The sequence below is a fragment of the Antedon bifida genome, chromosome 5 (genome assembly GCF_963402885.1).
Source record: "Antedon bifida chromosome 5, ecAntBifi1.1, whole genome shotgun sequence".
Classification (NCBI taxonomy): Eukaryota; Metazoa; Echinodermata; class Crinoidea; order Comatulida; family Antedonidae; genus Antedon; species Antedon bifida.
Genome location: NC_136230.1, coordinates 1,329,048 through 1,354,614, shown reverse-complemented (window position 1 = coordinate 1,354,614; position 25,567 = coordinate 1,329,048). Strand labels below are relative to the sequence as shown.

The 25,567-nt window shown below is 32.2% G+C and overlaps 1 protein-coding gene across 2 annotated transcripts; it reads left to right on the top strand.

Annotated features, from left to right (window-relative positions):
- The first annotated feature begins 1,948 nt into the window (after positions 1–1,948).
- On the top strand, positions 1,949–25,289 carry LOC144843785 (MLX-interacting protein-like). Of its 2 annotated transcripts, none has more exons than XM_078700728.1 (18): positions 1,949–2,513; positions 7,047–7,153; positions 7,610–7,680; positions 8,342–8,449; positions 10,328–10,511; positions 11,360–11,461; positions 14,755–14,855; positions 15,430–15,789; positions 16,125–16,473; positions 16,750–16,832; positions 17,650–17,743; positions 18,942–18,997; positions 19,463–19,516; positions 19,911–20,055; positions 20,168–20,267; positions 20,985–21,111; positions 21,398–21,527; positions 21,837–25,289. In XM_078700728.1, the coding sequence occupies exons 1-18, from the start codon at positions 2,179–2,181 to the stop codon at positions 21,959–21,961; spliced, it is 2,631 nt and encodes an 876-aa protein (XP_078556854.1). In that variant the 5' UTR covers positions 1,949–2,178; the 3' UTR covers positions 21,962–25,289. The 2 variants fall into 2 exon arrangements, with proteins under 2 accessions (XP_078556854.1, XP_078556855.1); XM_078700729.1 differs by lacking the exon at positions 1,949–2,513 and adding an exon at positions 4,382–4,462.
- Positions 25,290–25,567: the final 278 nt, after the last annotated feature.

The following is a 25,567-nucleotide window of genomic DNA, read 5'->3' as shown; positions in this document are numbered from 1 at the left end:
AGTTTTTATTATTTATTTCTAACCATTCAGCACATGTTCAACCATGACCAGGGGCGTATTATATTTTGTATCGTATTTTATATTGTACCTCCTCTATTATAATTTTTAGATGCAGAGATGTTCAATGAAGAGAGAGAGGCACAAAATAAAAAATACCTCCCTGGTTATAGACATCGTTTTGAGTATATCTTCCCACATTCCATGAATGATAAGGCCTACATGGATTTTCATATTATTGACATAATCATTATACCGATTTGTGATTTTTCGTCTGTATACAATAAGTATTCGTGCTTTTAGACTAATTAAAGTTGAGAAGACGTCCAAGCATACTGATAATAAATGGTCACAATGTGATTGCCATGGTAACGCTCCTATTATAATCATCGTTCAATTATTCACGTGACATGAAACGTAAACATTGTTTTCAGACTCACCATTATTCTTCATTAACAATAATGGTCTAAATAGTAATTTCTTGAGATGGAATATTATTATTAAGTAACAGATGTAATTGTTTGTTTCTCGTCAACAAAACAATTTTCATATTGGACTAATAAAGATTTTGTATTCCGATATTTTAATAATGATACTTATTATTACGTGTAATTGTTATCAAAAGTTATTCAATTTTTGTTTTGCCACTTCAATGTTCATTTTACTTTATAGCCCGGATGTAGTAAAATCATAAAGGAAATACACCTTTCCGTGGTAAAATAAAGCACAGCCCACGTAATAGGCCTACATGCAATTTAGCGTGACATGCACATTCAACTACAACGTTTCAAAATGAATTCACGTTGCTACGTGAATTAACATTTTTGCATTGATTGTTATTATACAATGAGGGCGGTATTTATATTTGTGTTAATGTTTCATCATCATCATGTAAACCATGAATAGTCTAATAATAATATATACTGTATTATTTAAAGATAAATTGTCCCCCTGAAAAATCATTCTTAAACTCTGTCCACATTATCAAACCAGTTTGATAAAAAAAATGTGATATGCCCAAATATGATAGTGATATGACATCATCATATCCATTGGGCACATCACATGTCATATTAATGTCATATAGTTATTCAATTTAAAAAAACAATTTTGATCAACAAAAAAATGTATTTATCTGAAAAAATGTAATTTAAAGCGAAAAAATAATTAGCAGTATGCTACCACTGAGCCAATGGATTTTTGGTTGAATTTAACCTTTTTTTTTTATTTAATAAGTGAAAACATTGTTTTTTCGTTTTTTTTCTACTTTGTTAATACTTCAAAATAACCTTAATCTTCATTGTTCAAGTCTTGGCGGACAATACATCTTTAAATAATATTAGTAAATACATGTAAATTCGTCGTCGGTATTTTCAACACAAAGGCAATATTATTGAACAACTTGCATTATTTACCGTTGTGTGTAGCCTACATCGTTCTACTTATATTCGTTCACCTTATAAAGAGAATTTCATTCAAAATTTAATTAATTAATATTTAAATTAACTCCACATAAAGCAAACAAACGTTTGTAATATTACTGTTTAGCAACTCCCTGAAGATATATCGTGTTACTTATGGCCTATATTTATGTATATAAGTGTCGCGTAATTAACTTTATGGCCGCCAAATGGTAATAAAGGCTAAGTAGAACGTGAAATAATGGACTCGCCAAACAGTAGTTATACGAGTCATCCAATCAGACATACACTTTCTCTTTTTGACTGAAAAAGGCAGATAACACTTCGGAATCACCAAATTGTAATTCATTAATCGCGCGTTGAGAGCGTGTAGTGGGAACTTAACTTTAAGAAATAAGGTCTGCTGCCACCAACGATAAATAATACTGCACAAATAGTGGATTAGTTCATTTTACTAAGCAGGTATTTACTCCAACATATAAATCAATCAGAACAAGATTCAAGTTATTTATCAAACTATGTAGAAACAAAGACTAGTTAACTTTTGTATAAATATGCTATATCTTATACAACAATTGTGTTTATAAATCTATTTTGCTTGTTTCCGGAGTGCTTATATTTTAGATGTGTGGTGAATAATCGTATGGTCCAAAATCATCCACGAAATATCAATGGCGGACACATCGACAAGACGTATAGCTCACTCGTTCCACATGTTGGAGTTTTTGTGACAAAAAATAACACATTATTTACCTAGTAAATGACATTGAGAGGAAACAGTAGTTTATCTATTATGACAGGACTAGATAGATGTGATCATAGTCCGATGGAATCGCCGGGAGATGTGAATGGACAGGATTTAGAACCTGGTCTTTCTTCTAAGCCCGGCGGGAAATATTCATCATCGGTCGGCGGCAAGCACAACTCACCCGACGGGTTCTACCAATCGCATGAATCACCACGCTCAACATCGGGTTCCCGGCCATGTTCACGGCCTCCATCGAGGCATGGTTCTCTTCCAGGTTCTCGTATTGTATCAAGAACAAACAGCCAAGAATCTATAATAGATCTTTTTGACAACATTCTCACGTTAAAGTAAGTATTTTTTGTTGATTTTTTGTTTAAAATTCAGTGACACTGACACGACAGTCAGTACAGTGAGTGCGAGCGAGTGCTATTCTATTTTTAATAATAATTATTTTTCTGTTGATAAAATAAAAAAAAAAAAATTCTAGAAAGCCTACATCCGATCCCGCCAGCCAGGTTCCTACGTAACTGTACACTCACCCTAACATAACCCACCACACTCCTACCACAACCCTCACCCCAACCCACCACACACCTCACCGACCACAACCCTCAACCCCCACACCGCACCCTTACCCACCCACCACACCCTTCCTTCACCCCCCCCCCCCCCCCCCCCCCGCCCACCACACATCCTGTCCCTTTGGTTGGAGAGCATAGCAATCCGTACACTATTATAATTAGCGATGTTAACAGTTGGTCCAGAAACACATATTGTGCAAAAGTAGCATGTCATGTTATATAAAAATATTTAAAACAAATGTTAAAATTGTAATATATAAAAGTATGAGAAATTATATAAATGAATTAAAATTCAGAAAAAACAAAAAACTGATGGTTGAATCAATATAAGTTGAGTTTGACATTAATTTTTAATTAACTTTACCCTTGAAAGAAAGGTTGAATTTTATAGATTCCATCAAATCCATTTTCTTTATAAAATAAAATATAGAAGCTACAGGTCATCAATTAAAAAAAACCACAGTGTTTATATTTATGTCTGCTTAACTAACTGTACAGTAATTGGATTAACAATATTGATTTATTTCTATCTAGCAGTGAGTGAGTTCAGGTCAATTCTTCTATTGTACTCTGTGTTTTTAACTTTCTAAAGACTTGAACTGGCAGTAAAATGCCAAGTCATTGTATCCAGGCAAATAATTAGCACTTGGACACGTTTACGAAACTCATTGAAATTCTTCAATCAGATATATAAACACAGGTGTTTATTTATGCAAATTCTATGCTCATCATGCTAAAAAAACAAATTGATATTGATTGCTTATCCAGTAGCATTCTGAGTTTTAAAAAGTTCCAGCCCATGTTTTTTGCGTTGGATTATTGTTATTGTTGACTTAATAATGGTGGAGTTTTAACTAATATCATATTCAATACCGACAGTTTTTGTTCTCAACGTACAATGTGTTCAGTGCTTATAATAGTGCAAAAGTCATGTGATGTTAAACACCAACCAATCAAATTTACTCTTGCGTACCGGATTTTCGTCAACATTTGTGAAAATTCAGTTTGCAACAAAAGCGTTGTAATTGAGTCTGAAGACTTTCATGACTTTAATTATATGACCTTGCTTGCGACACACAATCAAACTGAATCTGAACATGCCCTAGACTTTGACCTGACAACTGGTACAAGCGTTGGAAATGATAATTGAATTAATGACAAGACATCACTCATGATAACAATCCAACTATTGTCATTTCAAGTATCGATATTAATGTTTTATACACAGTGGGTATCAGTATACCTTAATACATGATAACACATAATAGCCCCACATAGGTAAAGGTACCTGTCAATATACCACTTATACACTAATTAATCAAATCTTTTGGCAGATACATAGGCTAATCTATATAACTAAAGTATATATAAATATAATTAATAACATTTATGAATGCCATTTATCAATTTGAAAAATGATTGACGGGAAAAAATCGATTTGATTGAATCAATTAATCGTCTCAAGTTTTCACCTACTGTAGTATGTCATCTCATAGATACTTTAGACTTGTATTCAACTATGTTGTAACAGTATCGAAAATTACATTATCGTATTTGTATTTCACTGATACAGTACATTAGTACTTTTAATACAGGTAGCATCAACTAACATTTTTAGACAGTCGTTGGGTACTGTACAGTTAGTCTTTTTTTTTTTTTGGTGAATATTTATTTGAAACTTGAGGCTATTTCTCCATGCATAGTGTTAAACCAGCGTAAGTACCTTGTAAACCTTTGATATTTTACAACTCATTAAAATAATATTGAGTATGTTGTTGATCATTTGCTGTCATGCAATGTTGAGGGAGTGACTAATTTAATTCAGTTTGATTACCAGTTCTGGGTTCGGCTGTTAAAGTCCAATGAAAAGGTCAGAAAAGACTGCCCACAGAGAAGGAAGGGGTGGGATGTTGATGACTTCACTTCTTTTCCCCAAATTTTAATTCTAAATGTACAGTAAGCTCCATACATTTTATGTGACAAGATACAGTACAGTCAAAAACATTTAGTTTATAATTTGTCATGTAGTTTATATCAGCTGCTGCTTTTACGGACTTTCTCGAAGAGATTTTCCAACTTTCGTAAGTCCTAGATTGACACTGAAGTGTTTAAGGTGATGTCGTGAATAATGTTGCCGAACTTTAGATTATAAAGTAGAAATTGATATTTGGTAAAAAATTGTGAGATTTTACTGTAGGTTAGAGCTTGATGCTTATCAAAAAGTTTTAGCCTCGTACCAGAGATGCACGAGACTTGACGTGTAAAAACCTACACAAAATATGTTACAAAATAACCGATTTCCATGTAATTTGTGAACCTCAGGAAATTCATAATGATGTCCTTAACTTTCAAGGAGAGACTGTCTCTTGAGCATTGAGATCCTACACTACCATTGACAGTAGCTTACACTACAGTAGGAATGAACCAGAATTTTGGCACAATAAAGAATATACTGTATTGTATAGGATACAACTTAGTTGATACAGAAAATTAATGTATTGGTGTTAGGCCAAGTAAAGGTTGTTATAACAAGCAACAGATCATTTAGTCAGGATGTAATCAGCTGTTGCTGCTGTCACTGTTAGTTAAAGCTCACTAGATCAGAAACTTCAAACCTATTTGTGTTAGCCATCATGGTAAAATGCTTTTTAAATTCCAATACTATATAATAATACATATCTTTTCACAGAACCATTAACATGAGCTACAGTATTATCCAAACTACAGTATTTATGCATTTGATTGTTGGATCATGATTCATTACTGTATGTGAACATACTGTAGCTAGACTCTCACCTGATACTAAACAATGCTGTATAATAGCACACTTTGTAATTCATATGTTTGATCTCCAACACCCATTCAACTGGAATGACACATTAGTAATAGCCCAATCCATAAATGGCTGGCCCAGTGAGTTACACATGGCTTGCAGTCTACCTGAGGCTCTAATTTAAACGAACATTAGACTAGTTAGCCCAATCCATAAATGACTGGCCCAGTGAGTTATGCGCTGCTTGCAGCCTACATGGGGCTCTAAATTAAACAAACATTAGACTAGTTAGCCCAATCCATAAATGGCTGGCCCAGTGAGTTATGCGCTGCTTGCAGCCTACATGGGGCTCTAAATTAAACGAACATTAGACTAGTTAGCCCAATCCATAAATGACTGGCCCAGTGAGTTATGCGCTGCTTGCAGCCTACATGGGGCTCTAAATTAAACAAACATTAGACTAGTTAGCCCAATCCATAAATGACTGGCCCAGTGAGTTATGCGCTGCTTGCAGCCTACATGGGGCTCTAAATTAAACAAACATTAGACTAGTTAGCCCAATCCATAAATGGCTGGCCCAGTGAGTTATGCGCTGCTTGCAGCCTACATGGGGCTCTAAATTAAACAAACATTAGACTAGTTAGCCCAATCCATAAATGGCTGGCCCAGTGAGTTATGCGCTGCTTGCAGCCTACATGGGGCTCTAAATTAAACAAACATTAGACTAGTTAGCCCAATCCATAAATGGCTGGCCCAGTGAGTTATGCGCTGCTTGCAGCCTACATGGGGCTCTAAATTAAACAAACATTAGACTAGTTAGCCCAATCCATAAATGACTGGCCCAGTGAGTTGCACTTGAATCCTACGTGGGATTCCAATTTAAATGAACCAGATATCCAGTACTGATCCATAGTCAGTCAGATTGTCCATATGATCGTTACTCATTTTGCAATTAATTTTGCCACTATTGCTAATTAAGATGATCACAATCAATTTGTACCACCCATCCATACACCCTTGCTCTTCCCCTGTCAAAGTGGATTAAATTTGGGTTTAGCAATTGCTGGCCTACAGTAAACAAGATAGAACAATTTTTTTCTCTATTTTACCCAATGGCTCTGAGATTTGAATTTAAAGCTCCTTAATCAGTGAGTAGAGATAATGTATACGTTGCATTCTTAAAATATCCATTTTGCATACAAATGAGTTGCATGTACAGGCCAAATTGAAAGTTTAAGTTGTTGCATACAGTATAAGATTTCTAATGTCCTCCTACTGCTGTGGAATATTTTATACTTTACCAATATTTCTAATAAAGAATAGCAAATTATTATGCATGTTTAAACCTCTGTCTACACTATTTATGTGACAAAAATGTGATGATGATGATGTCATATTGCTACTATATTTGGGCACATCACACTTTTTTTGGTCAAACTAGTATGATAGTGTGGACAGAGCATTAGTGTCTCATCACATTTGATGACAGTGTAACATGGTGTTCTAATTATTTTTGGTTTTTCCAGTGGAAAGTTTGTGTCTCCAAAGCCGAAGCCATTCAAAGAAGCCAAATTACATTGGAAGGATAAAGTGCGGATGAATCATGCCATTTGGAGGGCTTGGCATATCCAGTGTAAGAATGAACACATTATTTCTTCTTTAACACATCTGTGTACTAACCGTTATAATGGCAATGGAATATTGCAAAAACTAATGATACTCAAAATGAATAGAGTGAAAATGAACGCTCAGGGGGAACATTTCATAGCTAAAGCTCTGTCTAAACTATCAAACTTTATGTGACAACATAAATGTGATGTGGCCATATATGGACATGATGATGTCATATTAGTACCATATTTAAGCATATTACTACCATATTTGGGCACATCACACTTTTTTTGTCAATAATAATAAAAATGCACTGCTCTCACAGCATTTATTTGGTCCAATAAAACATATCGGAAATTCATTTTTGTACACTATCTTAAGAAATCTATAGTTTGATAGTGTAGACAGAGCTTTAGTAGAATATACACTTTCTGATTAAATGTGACAAGCCTCTCTTTAAATTCTTACTCCCAATTAGATGTAAAGAAGAAAGAGCCTGTAATTTGTCAGTTTACTACACCAGAGCCTGACGAGAGGGCACGCCTACAGGTACTGTATGTCTGCATTATGTTTGTAAATTACCATTTTGCTTGCATAGAATTAACAGTGCTCCCAGCTTTTCTTTTAAGTGGTATTAATATTTGAGTCGTATCTTGTTAATTTAACCCCTTGAGACAAATTAATATGATGGTCTTAAATGTTCCAATGAGAAAATACTTTTTTAGACATTTAACCGATGTACGATAATCAAATTTTTAGCCTTTGAATAGTAAATAAAGTATGTATACATTTCATTTTTCTTCGTAATTATAATTCCCGGAATAACATAATGGGCTGTGAATGTTTGAGGATGAACAGATAGAGTGTAGCCAAAAAGTAGATTCTTTCGACTGACAAAAATGAAAAAAAAAAACACGACCTTAATAACATTACTGTACCTTATCTACAGTTTAGTCCTTATTCAGTTCAGTTATTAGATGCAAATCTACTTCTTGGAAAAAAGAAATGTTATGAAAGCCGCTAAAAATTTTTTTCTTATTTTAGATAATTGACTTAATTATTATAAGCTATAGTTGAACCTTGACATGTTTTAGTAGGCCAACTGCGGAAACAGGCCAGGGGCCTGAAAACAGATTTGATTGTCCTGGGAATTGTGGCTGATATTTTGCAATATATTTTTACATGATCAGTTTTATTTCTTATTTCTCAGGCTGATATAATACAAGGTGGCAACGCTAACCTACCCCATCCCTCAAACCTCGGAATGCATATTCAACATTATAAGAATTGGAGGCTCTACCACAAAGATGTTGTCAAGGTATGTTGAGGTGCTGGAGGTCAAAGGTTAAAGGTCAATAGGTTTCCCCAGTCAAAAGGATATATATTTTAAGACCTTTTATCATCTTCCCTTGTTTCCAAATATCAACCCAATTTAGCCTCTTATTAAATTAATAGTTTGTGGATGGCAGATGGCAGGAGATAGTAATGTATACAAAAGATTAACCTTGCATATAAGCTCAGTTACACCGTTTTATTCTGGATTGTCATGTGAACAATTTAACATGCTTTAATCGTCTGCCATCCCATGAGCTTGCTGTTAAAAATTAAAGATACTGTATATTGTCCCCCAAAAACATGAAAAATGAAGATTACTTAAAGCAGACTTTGAATAGGTTATTTTGTAGTTTTAATAAATGTAATCACTTCTGTAGAAAAAAACAATGTTTTAACTTATAAAATGCTGACCAAAAATCCATTGGCTGGCTACATTTTTTTCAGGTAAATATAATTTTTTCAGATCCAAATTTTGGTAAAAGTGGATAATTATTATGTGACATTAAAATGGCATATTCAACAAAAAAATTGCTAAAAAATATTTTTGCGGGGGAACAATGCATCTTTAACAAAGATTGCAATCGCTTATTCTTTTTGTAGTCTACATCCCCCTCACACTAATGTGTGTTTACAGAGTATAAATTATAAGCTCATCGATTTTTGTTCAAACACCCACAATTTGAGAGATTTAATTCATGGTATAATAATAAATAATTGGGGTCAAACAACTTTCCTTTATAACAGTAGAAGGTAAGGTTTGGTGATCCGTAAAAAAATGTCTTTGGAGACGATGATGCATTTCTAAAAGTTATTATAAGATGGAATTATATTGAATATAGTCTATGGTCTACTAACTAACCAAAGAAATTACTGTTTGTTGAGACCATCCCTAATTAAAGGATTACCTGTTTTAGGACCACTTTTAAACATAATTTGTAAAACTGCATTTTTGTCTAAAGCTCTGTCTACACTATCAAACTAGTTTGACAAAAAAGTGTGATGTGCCCAAATATGGTAGAGATATTCCCAAATATGGTAGTGATATGACCACATTTTTTTGTCACATAAAGTTTGATAGTGTAGATAGAGCTTAATTAAAAAAGTGTGATGTGCCCAAATATGGTAGAGATATTCCCAAATATGGTAGTGATATGACCACATTTTTTTGTCACATAAAGTTTGATAGTGTAGATAGAGCTTAATTATAAACTCGTTTTAATAAAGATTGCTAAAATAGAAATTTTGAACAAGATCAGATGACACATATTTAGCGGTCTACTGATAGATTGCCCCACTTTTTTCTCATTTACATAATTGACCCAAATATGAGGTCAAATCATTATTAAAAATAATTCAAGTTTAATAATAATGAAGGCCTGGAGAAAAGGTTGAGATGTGTAATTGCATACCATGCTCGTGGGACGTCATCAGTTTAATCAACTCTTGAATCTTAATATTTAATAAGAACTCATGTACAGTATCTTATGAATGTCAGTTTATATTTTTAGTAGTCTCATCTCTCCTTTCCTCCCCTTCTCTCTTTGCATGGATTTCACATTAGAGAGTTTTATATTATATATATACTCAAGCATAGGATTATGTACATATTCTGTCATATATTGTATAATGCTACAACTCTCCCAATACCGTACACCTTTGGGCTGCCCAAATATATCTGGTTATCTGGAAAGTCTGGTATTCGGAATATGTTTTTAATAGTAAAAAGGAATTTAGGACCTTTTAGTCCCCAAGAAAGACTGGTATTGGGAGAGTTTCCGGTTTTCAGAGACTTGGGAGACTTGACTGTACTAGCAAAGGCCAAAACTCTCAAAGTACATTAATCATTGTGTCCTTTCCACAGTGTTCATCTGCCAAAAAGGATGACCCAGAGGACGATGCTATTGATCTGGATAAATCCCACCCACCCCTATCGCCCATGTTGGCCAAGAACCTCGCCAACGACGACACTCTTAAAGACTTCTCAGACACCCTCTTCATCAGCCGCACAAAGAAAAAATTTGCGGCACCAACTGCTAAAGAAATAAGTAAGATTTTTAAAAATCATTCTAAAGCTCTGTCTACACTATCAAACTTTATGTGCCAAAAAATGTGATGTGCCCATATATGGACATGATGTCATATCACTACCATATTTGGGTACATCACACTTTTTTTTTTTTCAAACTAGTTTGATAATTGTGTAGACAGAGCTTAACTTTTGACAAATGTGTTAATTTAATTAAGCCATACTTGTAAAAACTGGACAGTGGACTAGATTTCATAAAGAATTTTTATTAAAGGATGACAAAGGTCTGGTTTATGGTTAAATTGCAGTTTTTTTGTCGGATTCTGTATGCTATAATGTAAATACTGTTTCGAGGAATTCATTTCTGATTCTTTAACACCGCATAATTATTCTTGAAGAACGTTGATACCAAATTGACTGGATAAACCTTTAACATGATTCTGTAGAAAGTGAAGCAATGCATTTTCCACGTAATTCAGATATGTCATCCATCTTACTGTAATGTTATACATTTGCTTTTGTGAAAAATCAGTTCTTTGTTTATTCCTTATCTTTATGTTAAATGAATAGTGAAAATGGTTAATAACAAAAAAAATGTTATACAGGTTGACATTTTAAGAAAATATATAAGAAAAGTATTGTATTAAAGCTCTGTCTACACTATCAAACTTTATGTTACAAAAAATGTGATGTGCCCATATGGACATGATGATGTCATATCACTTCCATATTTGAGCATATCACTACCATATTTGGGCCTATCACTCTTTTTCTGTCAAACTAGTTTGATAGTGTAGACAGTGCTTTACTTATGGCAAATGTGTTTAATTTAATATTGTATAAATGTGTTTGTTTTTTTTGTAATAGTACGAAAGGCGCATATATCAGATATAATTCAGCCAAGTCTGATGACCCTTGAACCTGATCTAGATGAAGATTTTTTTATGGACACATTGGAATCATTAACAGGTACTTAAAACTTAAAGATGTATTGTCCCCAAAAACATGAACAATGAAGATTAATAAAATCAAACTTTGAATAGGACATTTTGTAGTATTATATTAAAGTTAATCACTTCCAAAGAAAAACAAAATGAAAACAAATTACGTTTTTACTTATAAAAAAACAAAATAAATGGTTAAATTCAACTGAAAAACATTGGCTGGCAGTGAATTTGACTATTTTTTCCTAGGTAAATAATTTTCTTTTCGATTTTATTTTTTGGTCAAAGTGGTTAACTATTATGTGACATTAAAATGACATAATCAATCAATATAATTAAAGAATTATTTTTCAGGGCGACAATACATCTTTAATTGCTAAATTTTATTTTATTAGAAACACAAAATTAACTGAATTTTCACAATCTAATATTCTTATCTATATATTACTATACTAATACTAAATAGACTTACAATATTATTATACAATAAATTATGTATAAATTCCTATAGCATTCGTGCTCCCCTCCCACCTTTCCCCAAAATTAAACACACACTGAGCCAAGTTGCATTTTGAATTCCTGATGTAGACGTCATAATGTCAACATCTTCATTCCAGTTGTTCAGAATTTGACCTATATAACATAACCTTAATAATGTAATCAACAACAGATGTTATAATGTAATGTCACATTTTGTAATTAACATTAGTAAATGTTCAACATTAGTTACTTTCTATCAAATTCATGGCTTGTTTTCTTAATTGCCAAAATTTAAATACTAATCAGAACTTATAACGAGTGGACCAGTGAAAATTACTACCATATATAAGCACAGTACATTGAAATGGTAATTTGGGCCAGTAAAATGGCATGTGGGCTAGTGTGATGAGTAACTTGTGTGCTGGACTAGTTGAGTACAAACTATATAACTATAAATAAATTATGTTTTGTCTTTGATATTTATTTCTGTCAGGCAAGTATTGCAAATAATATGAAAAGATTGCATTAGCGCATTAGATAATGTTTATGTTGTTTATGTATTAGTAATAAAAGAATTTCAGCTAGATTTTTATTATTTATATTATAATAACATCTTGTTTTGTCTTTGATATGTAGTTGACAAGTATTGCAAATAACATGAAAACATTGCATTAGCGCATTAGATAATGTTTATGTTATTTATGTATTAGTAATAAAAGAATTTCAGCTAGATTTTTATTATTTATATTATAATAACATCTTGGAATATTACGAACATAAACCATAAACATTGGTTTGATTTGGCTTTAGGTTTTAACATGGTGACATTTTTATGATTTACTGCCCTGGCTTAAGACATGCTGACATATCATAGAGATATTATAGCAATGGCTTAAGTTATTTCGCAACATATGTTTATGCGAAGGAAATCTAGTTCATCAAGTGTCAGATTATCGTAATTGATAAAAATCAAAACAAAATTAAGAATTAAGAAGATGTTTTAATTTAATTTTAACGTTAGTTACACAATTATTATGTTTATTAGATATGAATTCAAGTTTCAGTATTATTTCAATAAATTAGGTTTAGCCCTAGGACAAGATGTAACAGCTCTGTCTATCAAACTTTATGTGACAACAAAATGTGATGTGCCCATATATGGACATGATGATGTCATATCACTACCATATTTGGGCATATCACTGCCATATTTGGGCACATCACACTTCTTTGTCAAACTAGTTTGACAGAGTAGACAGAGCTTAACAAATGTACTTGGACATTAGCTAATAACAGTAATGTAAAATTAATACTTTACTGAATTCGTTTAGAAGATTAACAAAATACGGTATAAATATTGATAGTTTAGACTGTATATATTTTAATTTCTTTCTACCTTATAATGCATACACATTCTTATACGGTAGAATATTGTAATATTTATAATGGTTTTGTAATGTCGTTTAGAGAGAATATCGAAGAGATTCTCTTTCCACTCGTGATTGATGGTTTTAATTTACAATTCATTATAATTTTGTGTCGTTTTTAGACAGTTCATATTACTAGATTCGTATGAAGTACTTGATAGTACAAATGAATATTGATAGATATAAAAATTGGAATATTAAAATACTTAAGTGGTGATTAATTGGATAAATTAATTAAATCTCATTATTGTCATTCATAATTGATTTTCCACATCAGTAATTTTCCTTCCAAACAGCATTTATCTGAAGTGATTAGACTAGTAATTTAGGATACATGATATTTTGTGTTTATTTCTCTACAATATTATCAATTTCAATTTTCTTTTCATTCGGAAATATTTCACAAACGTACAAACAGAAAAAGAAAATTCACAAACTCTAAGCTTAAATACATGGATACTTCTCCGACTACAATACATTTTTGAGTCATGGAGCATATATGTATATAATATGGTAGAACCCCTATTAAAGGGACACCTTCAAGACAGTGTTAATAGTGGTTAGCCATAGCGTTAAAAATAATAATAATAATTGCTTATATATAGCGCTTTTCCAATGTGATCAAAGTGCTTAACATATTTTCATTACAATTTTAAGATATAAAAATAGAGATCTCAATGAAAAATGACATATAGGAAAATATTGATATATAAAAATATATAAAACATATTTTCCATAGTAGTGGTGTTCCAAAGGAGGATTCTTCTGTATGTTTAATTGTAGTCTAATGCCAGTCAGTTCACATGGACAATACTATGAGCTCCATGCGATTATGTAGTAATTCGTGGTTTAATAGTAATAATGATATCCTAGGTATATAAAGCGCTTAATAATAATACGTCAATCTTATATGACACTTAATGCACAAAGCCTCTAATCACCTCACAACACATTATTAACATTATCCTGAATGTTGTGAAACTTTTAAGCGCTGTATACACAGTAGTATTATCCCGGTTATTTTTAGATCAAACACGTTCAAATACTGTATGTATCTCATAATGCAGCTAGTATCATAGTTTTCAGAACACTCTTAAAAACCCATCTTTTTTCTTTGTAATTTCTTTCTGTTTTTTCTCTCAGTGCTTTGGGACAATCTTTTTGTATTTTGGATTGTATAAGCGCTATATAAATCGAACAACATTACATTATTACATTAGTAATCACCGCAAAGTTGTGTCTTGACCTTACCAAGTACCCATTTGTACACCTGGGTGAAGAGAAGCAATATAATATGTTGTTGTGGTTGTTTTTAATAGAAATTCTTACAATGTACAGTATAGTAATATTACAGTAACCTGAAAACTCTGTTTATACAATAATTACATATTTTACAAATGTTTTTTTCTAGACTTGCTAACCAAAACACCAACCAAGGACAATAGTATGGGCTCCATGCCAATGTGTGGCAATTCTTATGGTGGTTTAATGAGAAGTGACTCATTAGGACATGTGAGTTAAGCAATTAATGAGTCACAATTTAACACGTTCTTCTAGTACATTTTAAGAATAAGCAATTAAATGTGTCACATTAAATTCAATAAATAGAAAACGGAAAAAATGCCATGTAAATGAAATAAAATGAATATTAAATGATGTTGTAATTGAACATGTGACCATACCATCAGGAAATTGTCACCAATACAATACCAATTAAATCATAAACATTTTTTTTATTTGTTTAATGTGGCATCACCTAAAAAGCAAAATACAAACTGAACAAAAGATGTTATTAAATACAGTCAACTCTCCCAATACCAGACTCTCTGAAACCAGAAACTCTCCCAAAACTGTAAACTCTCCCAATACCAGACTTTTCTTGAAGTTCAAACAGTCCCAAATTAATTTTTACCCTTAAAAACACATTCCGAATACCAGACTTTTCAGAAAATCAGACAGCCCAAAGGTGTCCAGTATTGGGAGAGTTGACTATGTAACAAAACAATATTTCAGATATGACCTAATTTAAAAATTGATATAAATTCTTCAATTATTAACCAAAAAATCGTTTTATGATCTATTGCAGGATCAACTATCCAGCTCCATATATGGTGAAATGATGAGCACAGATACATCTTACCCGGTTGTAGTGCAGTCGTCCAGCAAACCGCGCACCGTCAGTTTCAACACCATCCCGTCACCGACATCGCGCCAACTATTCAATTCTAACGAGCCCCAGATGCAGTTCAACCAGTTCCCGATGTCCATGCCTCAGAACAACCAAATGGAAGGCAACTTTGTGAGTGATATGGGCGTCTCGGAAGTCGATATAATAGATGATTTGCTAAATTCTTTCTCAACGACAAACTATAGTTTTCAGCCAATGCATCCTGTATCTACGGCTCCTGTTGACGTCATGACGAATTTTGGAAATCAAGTGCAAATGGTAACTAAACTGAATGAATTAAAAAATGAATAGAGTTCATTTGTGTATAGGCAGCCTCCCACAAGTTATCACTGGCTTTATCATCCGCTCTTGAATTAAAATATATTTTCTTTATTTTTTTATATGAAAAAAAAGTATATGAAAGATATGTACAAGAAAAATGGCATATTCAACAAAAAAAAATGTTTAAGAATTATTTTTACATCTTTAGTTGTATGATTTAAAAGTTAAACAAGCCCTAAAATCTGACATCAGCAACAAATCCACACTATGCCTACCACTAGATCACTAGATAGACAAATCAACTGAGTTTTACATCATATTTCTTTTTACAGGCGACTACGAATACTAAAATGGAACCTGTCAGTCCCATAATGCATCAGTGCAATAGCAACGTTTCCAGCGTTGTATCCTCTCCAGGAAATGTTCCTCACTCCATGTCGGAACAAACCCAAAATGAACTAATCGCATCGTTGAACACCTGGGTGAAACCGACGGCATCTGCTACCACTGGTTGGGATCCCACTACCATGGTGATTACAACCGAATCCGGTATGCAACCGATACCGATGGCTATACGTATAGCGCAGACGCCGACAAGTTACTATTCGCAAGAAAATATGGACTTTGAAAACTCAAGTGTCTCTACTTACAGCCAATCTTTGCAGACGAATACTAGAAGAGGTTTGATTTAGATAACAATAATGACAAAATTTTTTTATATTTTAGATAGAGTAAAGAAATATATATTTTATTGGAATATCAGATAAAAAGTTGAAAACACAACATGCCCTAAAACTTTTTTTCAAATAAATTGTCCAAAAAAAATTAAATTATGGAAATGTAAAATATATTAAATAAAAATCAAATATACAACAATAATTTTAAAATTCCTCAGTTAAAAGTGATGCTATTTGATTGTTATTGTTATTATGATAGTTTTTAATTTTTTATACTCAGAGCGAGCAAAGACAGCAAGTCCTCGTCAATACAGGACGCTGGCGCCCCTTCCCGAGGCCCTCGGAACAGCCTTATCTGTAAAGGTAGGTAGCATGCTTACTGAGAGTTTGCAGTGGTAATAAAATATTTATACCAATGCAGAATACAATATAGTACTTTGTGTAAATCCTTAGAGACTGGTTTCGGAGGAGAACAATTTTGTAGACAAGTTTTTTTAATGAAAAATATGTAATTTTACATTTTACTAAATTACTTAAAATTATTTTGACACATTTAACTTCTGTTGTATTTACTCTAGTAGATTAAAATTCACACTTAGACTATATATAAAAAAATATTTGAAATATAAACTTGTTTAAATACAAACAAATTGAAAATGATATATTGTATTCTGTATTGGAATTGTAGAATAAAATGTCTGCTTTTACAGTACAATATAACAGAATTGTTGAAAATTGTAAAGAAATGCCATGTGGCACTTTGACTATTAGTCAATTTACTCCTACGAGAAAAATATGTTTTGTATAAGGGATCATGTCAAGATATTCTTGTGCAGTTACTGCAGTAATTACAATTTGTTTAAATCTAACCTTTTCATGCAATTAGCACCATTTTTTCAAAACATTTTCTGAAACATTGAAAAAATTAAAATCATACGTTACTGCATTAACTGCAGTAGAATAATGCTGACATGACCCCTAAATATGATAATTAATTGATACATCTATCATAAAACAATCTATGATTGGACATTTTATGTGGTTTGGTGAAACTTGATAAAACACTTTTTTTTATATTTTTATTAGTTATTGTTAAAGGTAGGTGTATTGTTTTTTTTTTTTTTACACTAATATTTGCATATATTTGCATATCATTGCCCTACTACGTATGTTTTCCTAGTTGGATTCGAAAGATCGTGGTAAACAAAGTCCCACGAGTGATCGAGAAGCGTTAACCCCGGTGCTAACTCCAGGCTACCTGTCTACGGCATCTAGTGAGTAAATGGTGTTGAGCTAGTAGTGTGTCTATACTCTGCTGCCACCGCGTCTCCTCAGACAATGTTATTTGCACTATGTGAACCTCAGGTTACTCTGTGAACCCCTGGTTCACTTGCGGCAAGTATACCGCGGCGTTTGATCCACGCCGTGGATTTTGCTTTTTATCACCTTGTTTTTTTCTAAATATAATATGTATATTTTCTTATAATTTTCATTTATTTTTCATATTTTAACCTGTTTTCACTTTCAACAACAAATATACATCCTGGGATTAAATTATTAGTGGTATAGAAATAGAATACCAGGCTTATGTTCTAAAGTGCATAGGTTCAAATCCACAAAACAATCTTTTGCAGGGATCCCATTATTCTAATTAGTAAAATTTACTTTTATGGTAGGAAAAACATTAAAAGTACATAAAATATATATATAGGATGTCCATATTAAACAAGTTATTTTTAATAATAATTTAGTTGATTGGGTAAAGAAATGTAATTTTAAACACTACCCTATCTTATTCTTATTGGTGTCATGCTCATATAATAATAAGAATTTCTAAAAACATTACAGGTTGATTTTATATAATAATTAAAAATTCAAAAACCCCTTTTAGCACATTTTGCTGTGTTCAAATGAATGCTGTGTTGTTTTTAAACTGTAAGAAAATAATTATACATTTCTATCATATTAGATAGGTTGTACAAATATAATATGCCAATACTTTAAAAAACACACAAAAAATCAAAAAATACATAAAAAAATTGTAAATTATGTACGTTGTATAATTTTTAATTATATTAATTTCTCTTTTTAGTGAATTACCTAATTGATTTTTTTATTTTAGATGCCGAATAATTTAATGTTCTTATTTTTAACTTCCTTTTAGGTATGGAATTTCCTTATATAGACAATTAACTACAAATAATTAATTATCGATAAATCTTCTATTTTCATACAAATTAGGCCCAAAACAATCCCATACCACATTTATCTGTTATTTTTAATAAAAATTGCAGATTTTTAACAACCACTTTCTAGTGGTAAGTACACCCTATATAACAGTATTGCTTATTACATACTGGTTATTTTCAGTGAAAAATAAATATATGCTGTGTATGGTAAAAGATGTTTGAGAGTATTTTGTGCACTTATTTCTATCTATGATTCAGTATTTTGTCGGTTTTTACTCCACAGGTACAGCTTCGTCTCCTGGTGGGCCTAATGATCCAAACACTCCTACAGAATTTGAGGTAAAGTTTTAATCCTTTGAATCGACAATTTCATCACATACATTTATAAGGCCTTGTCTACACTATCAAACTTTTTGTGACAAAAAAATGTGATGTGCCCATATATGGACATGATGATGTCATGTCACTACCATATTTGGGTGCATCACACTTTGTCAAACTAGTTTGATAGTGTAAACAGAGCTTAAGTCAATAGCTTGTTTTTGTATATTTATGCAAATTGCCAAGGATAACCATAAGCGAATTCCTTCACTATCCTTCTTAAAGGTGGCAATCCTGTTCACAAGACAAACATATACACAAGATGCTCTACATAAACTAAGTCTTATTACTAGTCTTGGGGAGTGGAGATTTTTGTAGAAATTAGAACAAATCCTGAAATGACAGGACTTGAACCCTGAACCGTTGGATTGGTAGCCAAACTAAAACTCCACTGTATTAACATTATTTTGTTTGATTTTGTAGTTTCAGGCCCCAAGGTCTAAAAAGAAACGTTCTGAATTAGATGGTAAACAAAGGGTAGGTAGAATTGGACAAAAGTAACCAAGATTTGTTTTCTGTTTTTGTCCGTTAAAATTGTTGTGATTTTATTTCTTCATTTATCTGGTCTGCATAAAGAGGGTCACATAAGCCTTTTTCAGAATTGTTATAGTGGGGTTTTTTTTTGTCGTCACCAAAATGGGGAAAAGGGCTATTGAAAGATTGATTAATAATCTCCTGGGCTAATCAATGAATTTGCTGACAATGACAGCATGTTTCCAATCACAGATTTTGTTTGCATATTCTCGGGTCCAATTTGGAAGCTACTTAAGACATAAAAGAATTAATTAAAACTGAATTAACATTAATTAACGAAATATTTAGACAACAACAAGTGTTTTCAAATACATATTTTACTTAAATTGCGATACAGGAACAACGCAGGAGGATACAACATTTATCGTCGGAACACAAAAGAAGACATAATATACAATCAGGCTTGGACGAGATTCAACAGATCGTGTGTGGGCCTCAATCGGGCAATGACAAGATTAGTCAAGCTACACTCTTGCTAAAAAGTAAGCTATTATTATTTGTAGTAAATTCTCCAGAAAAATAAATCGCCCATTTTCATAATTCATATTTATCATTGTTTGTAACTAATGTATACATTTTATTTCTACTTTGTAGCTACGGACCATATAAAATCTATACAAGGCGAGATTGAAAAGAAGAAACATGAAATGAAAGAGTTAAATGAAGAAATTGAACGTTTAAATGACCAAATAAAGTAAATACTTCTTTTTTTGGTATTGTAATGGCGATGTAGCTAAGTGCTTACTTATTAATGCCATGTTTGGGGTTCAAATCCTATCGCAGTATCATATATGGCTGTAGCAGCTCCTTTACCCATGGAGTGTATCCATAAACTCATGCCTTTATTGCTATTGCAACCTCAATTGCAACTCTGGTTACAGCTATTTTCATTTCATCTTTTATTTTGGAAAAACGAATACAGAGTACAAAATTCTCGATAGCTCAAGAACAAATTAGTGTCTATATTATTATAACTATAAAGAAAAAAAAATTATATATATATATAAATAAACTGACGTCACATAGTCACGTGGTTAATACAATAGTTTCATTTATCTACCATGTAGATTGGATGATGGAAGAACAAAATCATAAATGCATTTCGTGACCATATTGCCTGTCCTCCCCAACCTGCACAACATGCCATACACCACTTTACGGTGTAGTTCATAGAATGAGCAAATGTGGTTTTCTACTAATGCCTTCCCAGATTTTGATTTGCTTTGTTACTGCCTTGCCTGTGAAACTCACACATTCTAGTTCTCCAGTTACAATCTGACAATAGAATTTGACTGCAATTTGAGTTACATAGCAAAAAAGGAATGTTACAAGATTTTAACTCAATCTATACATTTAGTTAATACCAACTTAAATCTTTTATGTTAATCAATGCAATATATGTTATTTACAGTGAAGTCCAGGATGCATTGCCGGACGCTGGAGCACCAGTGGTCAGTTCACAAAATGACCATCAGCTACAAGCAATGTACGATGAGTACGTTAAACAATCAATGTGCTCTAATTGGAAGTTCTGGATTGTATCCTTATCAATCAAACTTTAATAACACCCTACCCAAGTTTCCTTGGCCATTATACAAAAAGTAACACTCTTAAAATGCCTTTAATCTTTATTCATTCATCAGTGGAAAATGAATTCAATTTATTGTCATCATCATATAAAATATACATAGAAATTGAGATATACAAAAAGAGATAAATGAACAAAAACAATTACAAAGTGTCACTCTCGTACGGTATACTGACAAGCATTCAGCACCCGAATGGCAGTTGATTTTATGATTTTATTCCTTAACTCGTAACCAGTTTCGTATGCTAATTGAGCCTCTATTTTCATCGTATTTAAGTGCGATGTCGAGCGTATCGAGTGATAATTTTGAGCAAGCACTAAACGAATGGGTTGATCAATCTTGTAGACTAAAAAATCTACGACCATGTAAGTATTTAGCATTTATAACCAGAATTATGCAATGGAGACTTAATTTAACCCAACCGAACCAGCAAGTTTCTAAAGCTCTGTCTACACTATCAAACTAGTTTGACAAAAAAAGTGTGATGTGCCCAAATATGGTAGTGATATGACCTCATCATGTCCATATATGGGCACATCACATTTTTTTGTCACATAAAGTTTGATAGTGTAGACAACGCTTTAGTAAGACATTGGAGATACTCATGTCAATGGCTTGGTAGTGATAGCTCTGGTATTGACGACACAACTGTATTTCACTCTGTTCTTTTTCAGTGGCAACAAAAGCTGTTCGTGAAGTCAGTAAAAAGACGATGGTGCTAACGAAACCTCAGTTACTTTCAAAACAAGTTCAAGATTTAGTGGATAGAGAATTAAACAATCACATGGAGGAGAGTTGATAGTCACCCAGTATTCAAAAGAGTTTTACATATAGCATGCCTTGATGAATTTTTAATTCAAATTTAAGATAAAAACATAAAACTCGCAGAAAAAATACATTGCTGAGTTCAAGAACAATTTTGATATATTTTTGTTATATAGGCATGGTCAATTCTGCGTGTAATTTGATATTTTCTATTGTCACAGTTGACTGTACGTCCAATATGAAGTTTTCTATCAGGGCCTAGTTCCCTGTTCTAGAATTAAGTAGCATGGTCGACATTGCTGATGGAAAATAAATACTAATTACATACATGGTTGACCGTGCTTATAGACAATTTTAAACCATACGTTTGATTGTGCGGATAACCGTATAGCAACACAGTATAGCAATTTTCTGCAATTTTTATCGTTTGATCCCAAATTTGACTATGTGCCATTTAAACTGTAGATAGAGTATATTATAGTACTTTTTAAAATGGTGCAGATAAATCTAAGTATCTATAAGTTTTAGCATATTTTTTACACAGAATTGTTGCACAATTGTATCAAATAACCTCTTGTGTTTGCTCACTACTTTTGTTCAGTTGCATTTATATGTGTGTGTATATGCAAGGGCGTATGCAGTTATAAAGTAATGTTATACAGGTTATTTGTTGACAATATAGAGCCTGGTATCCAGGACAAACCGGTGTTCTTTTCTTCGCTACAAAGATTGGCAACAAGCATTTATTTTTATCTTTTGTAAATCATAGAATTTATAAATTTGTGACAGAAATTTATGCTGCATTGTCTTGATAGTATATTTTCTTTATCCTTGATTTTTTATATATGGTTCTATAAGCCTGTTGGTTCATCTCCGTCACCATTATACCACCAATCTTAAGCTCTATCTACACTATCAAACTTTATGTGACAATAAAAATGTGATGTGCCCATATATGGACATGATGATGTTATATCACTACCATATTTAAGCATATCACTACCATTTTTTTGTCAAACTAGTCTGATAGTGTGGACAGAGCTTTAGAGAGCTTTAAATCTGTGATGACCTTTGCTTATTGTGTCATTGGTCGTCGTCTGACCTAGAAGCCACCAACACTTTTGAGGAATAGAGTTAGGAATCTCGTCCAAATGCGCATGATATAATAAGGTATTCGGCTGTTCCAAATCAAAAGCTGCTGTTGATGCTATAATCTACATTTAGTGTTTAAGTTTGGATGGTGCAGAAAATTCAGTTTTAGAGTTATAGAAATAGTATGAAATAGTAGAAATCTATTGTAATGAATTCAAAATTCAAATGATTTTCTTATTTTGTCTCTCTAAGACTGTCTATTTATATTTAGGTTCTTTCCCGATATTTTATTTATTATCCTTTTAACATTTTTTGGAGAGATTTGCCGGTGATTAAAAAAAGGAATTTGAGGAAGTAAAAATTTGGTGTAATGAAATTTAGTTATTAAATATACTTGATATAGGGAGCATATTGTAACTTTTGATATGATAGATGGTTTCACTATTAATTGGTTTTATTCTACAAGGCTACATTGACATATATGATGTTAGGTAAAATTAAGTATTATATACAGTACAGATGGGTATACCAATGGGTGCATATATATATACAGTATGTCTGCTGCAGTAAGTTTGTTGAATTGCAGACAATCTAGAATCCGATCATAGTTACAGTAAATTATTTTTAAACGGTACTTCATCTTCATTCAGCTGGATTTGTAAATATTTTATTTCAATCATGAATATACGTTTTTGTAATATTAATCATGCATATTGCATGGATCGTATGAATATCAGTTATTTTAACTGGAAGCACCCACTAGGGACCCTTCAGCCTACCTACGGTCACAAATGTACAATCAATTAAATTGGCAATAATGTTATTATCATGATTAATTAGTGTTACTGTTAACATGATTAAGTTGTTTTACCTAGAACCCCACCCACTGGCAAACCTTCCTATGGTCATTTTTACTTACCATGCATCTTTTGTTTTATCATTAAGCTCGGTTTCCACTTGGATGCAACGCAATGACGTAAGCGCAAAGCAAGTGAGTTAACCAATCACAAGTGACAGCTTATAATGATGCAACACATCAAAGATTGGTCAAATTACTTGCGGAGTGAGCTTTATGTTGCGTTGCGTCTAACTTGAAACCAAGCTTTAATAAAGTAGCAATAATGTTTATATTATTATTATCAATACTAATTTTTATTTGAAATGTTAAAATGTAAGTTGTTCTAACTGGAACCAGCCACTAGCAAACCCATAAACCCTACCTATTTGTTTACTGCGTCATGGTGCATATCATAATACAATAGTACAATAATGTTATATATTATTGTTATTATTAGAATTTGGAAAAGTCCGGTATTACTTAAATTCCTGGTTCCTGGTATTTGGGAGAGTTACTATCACTTTTCAATACTTCAAAACATTTTTAATATTTTGAGTGTTTGATAAATTATTTGTTGTTTTAATTTAAATTCTAGATACACATATTAATTCCAGTATTAAACTGAAGATCAATAAATTGTTGGTGTTTATAATGCAATAGGATAGCAACCTATATTATCAGATTAATATTGGTAAAGGCACACATGGCGTGTCATACGTATATTGAGGCAGAATCATCACCTGGACAAAATACAAGCTACATAACTTCTTTTTGTGTTAAAATGAATAAAAATATTAGCTTTATGTCTACCTTAATTATTTGAAAGTTATGGTGGGAAAATCAAGTTATTTTAAAGAATGACAATTGTTGTGAACGATCAAATAAATTGCTTGTTATGACGAACAATAAGTATTTCCATGGAATGAAGAACCATGACAAAATAGTTCTACCGCAGTTACTACATGTTTACTCTTTAAACATGTATTGTCCCCCTGAAAAATAATTGTTACAATTTTTGTTGTTGAATATGCCATTTTATTGTCGCATAATAGTAATTTGTTTTCGTTTTTTTTTTTCTACGGAAGTGATTAACTTTATTAAAACTACAAAATAACCTATTCAAAGTCTGATTTATTTAATCTTCATTTTTCATGTTTTTTGGGGACAATGCATCTTTAACCTGTTTAAATGCAATTATTTATAAAGCTTTTTTTGGGGTAATCATTATAGCTGTGTTTACTGCAGTAATTGCCTCATTGAAATTGCAGACAAATTGTAATAACTGCAGTAGAATCATTCTGATTTAATATTTTCAGAATCGAAATGGTTGTGTATATTGTGTGCTAGTATGCTACATTATTTATTTTAAAAAATCTGGTTTGATAACGATTTTTATTAAAAGGGTGAGAAATGAAGTTATGGAATAAACTTATTATATTTGTTGTTATAATTAAATGTGATGTATTAATTTGCTGCTGCCTGCATACGACCACAGAAAAATATATTGGTGGTGGCGTACCTAGTAGTAGTGGGCCAAGGTACAAGGCCACTAAGTACAATTGTTATTGTCCATAAAGTTTCCTTCTTGTTAGTATTTCCACGTCTAATTCGTGCCTAGCTTACCTGGATAAACCGACATTGGCCTATTCTTCTCCATGGTCTATTTTTTCTATTGTATTTCCATATTTCTTTCTTTCTAAAAGCTGGCCC

Coding starts and splice junctions, on each gene's coding strand:
- LOC144843785 (XM_078700728.1), top strand. CDS start 2,179: ATGACATTGAGAGGAAACAGTAGTTTATCTATTATGACAGGACTAGAT. Junction 2,514..7,046: donor GACAACATTCTCACGTTAAA/GTAAGTATTTTT, acceptor TGGTTTTTCCAG/TGGAAAGTTTGTGTCTCCAA. Junction 21,112..21,397: donor CTAATTGGAAGTTCTGGATT/GTATCCTTATCA, acceptor ACTCGTAACCAG/TTTCGTATGCTAATTGAGCC.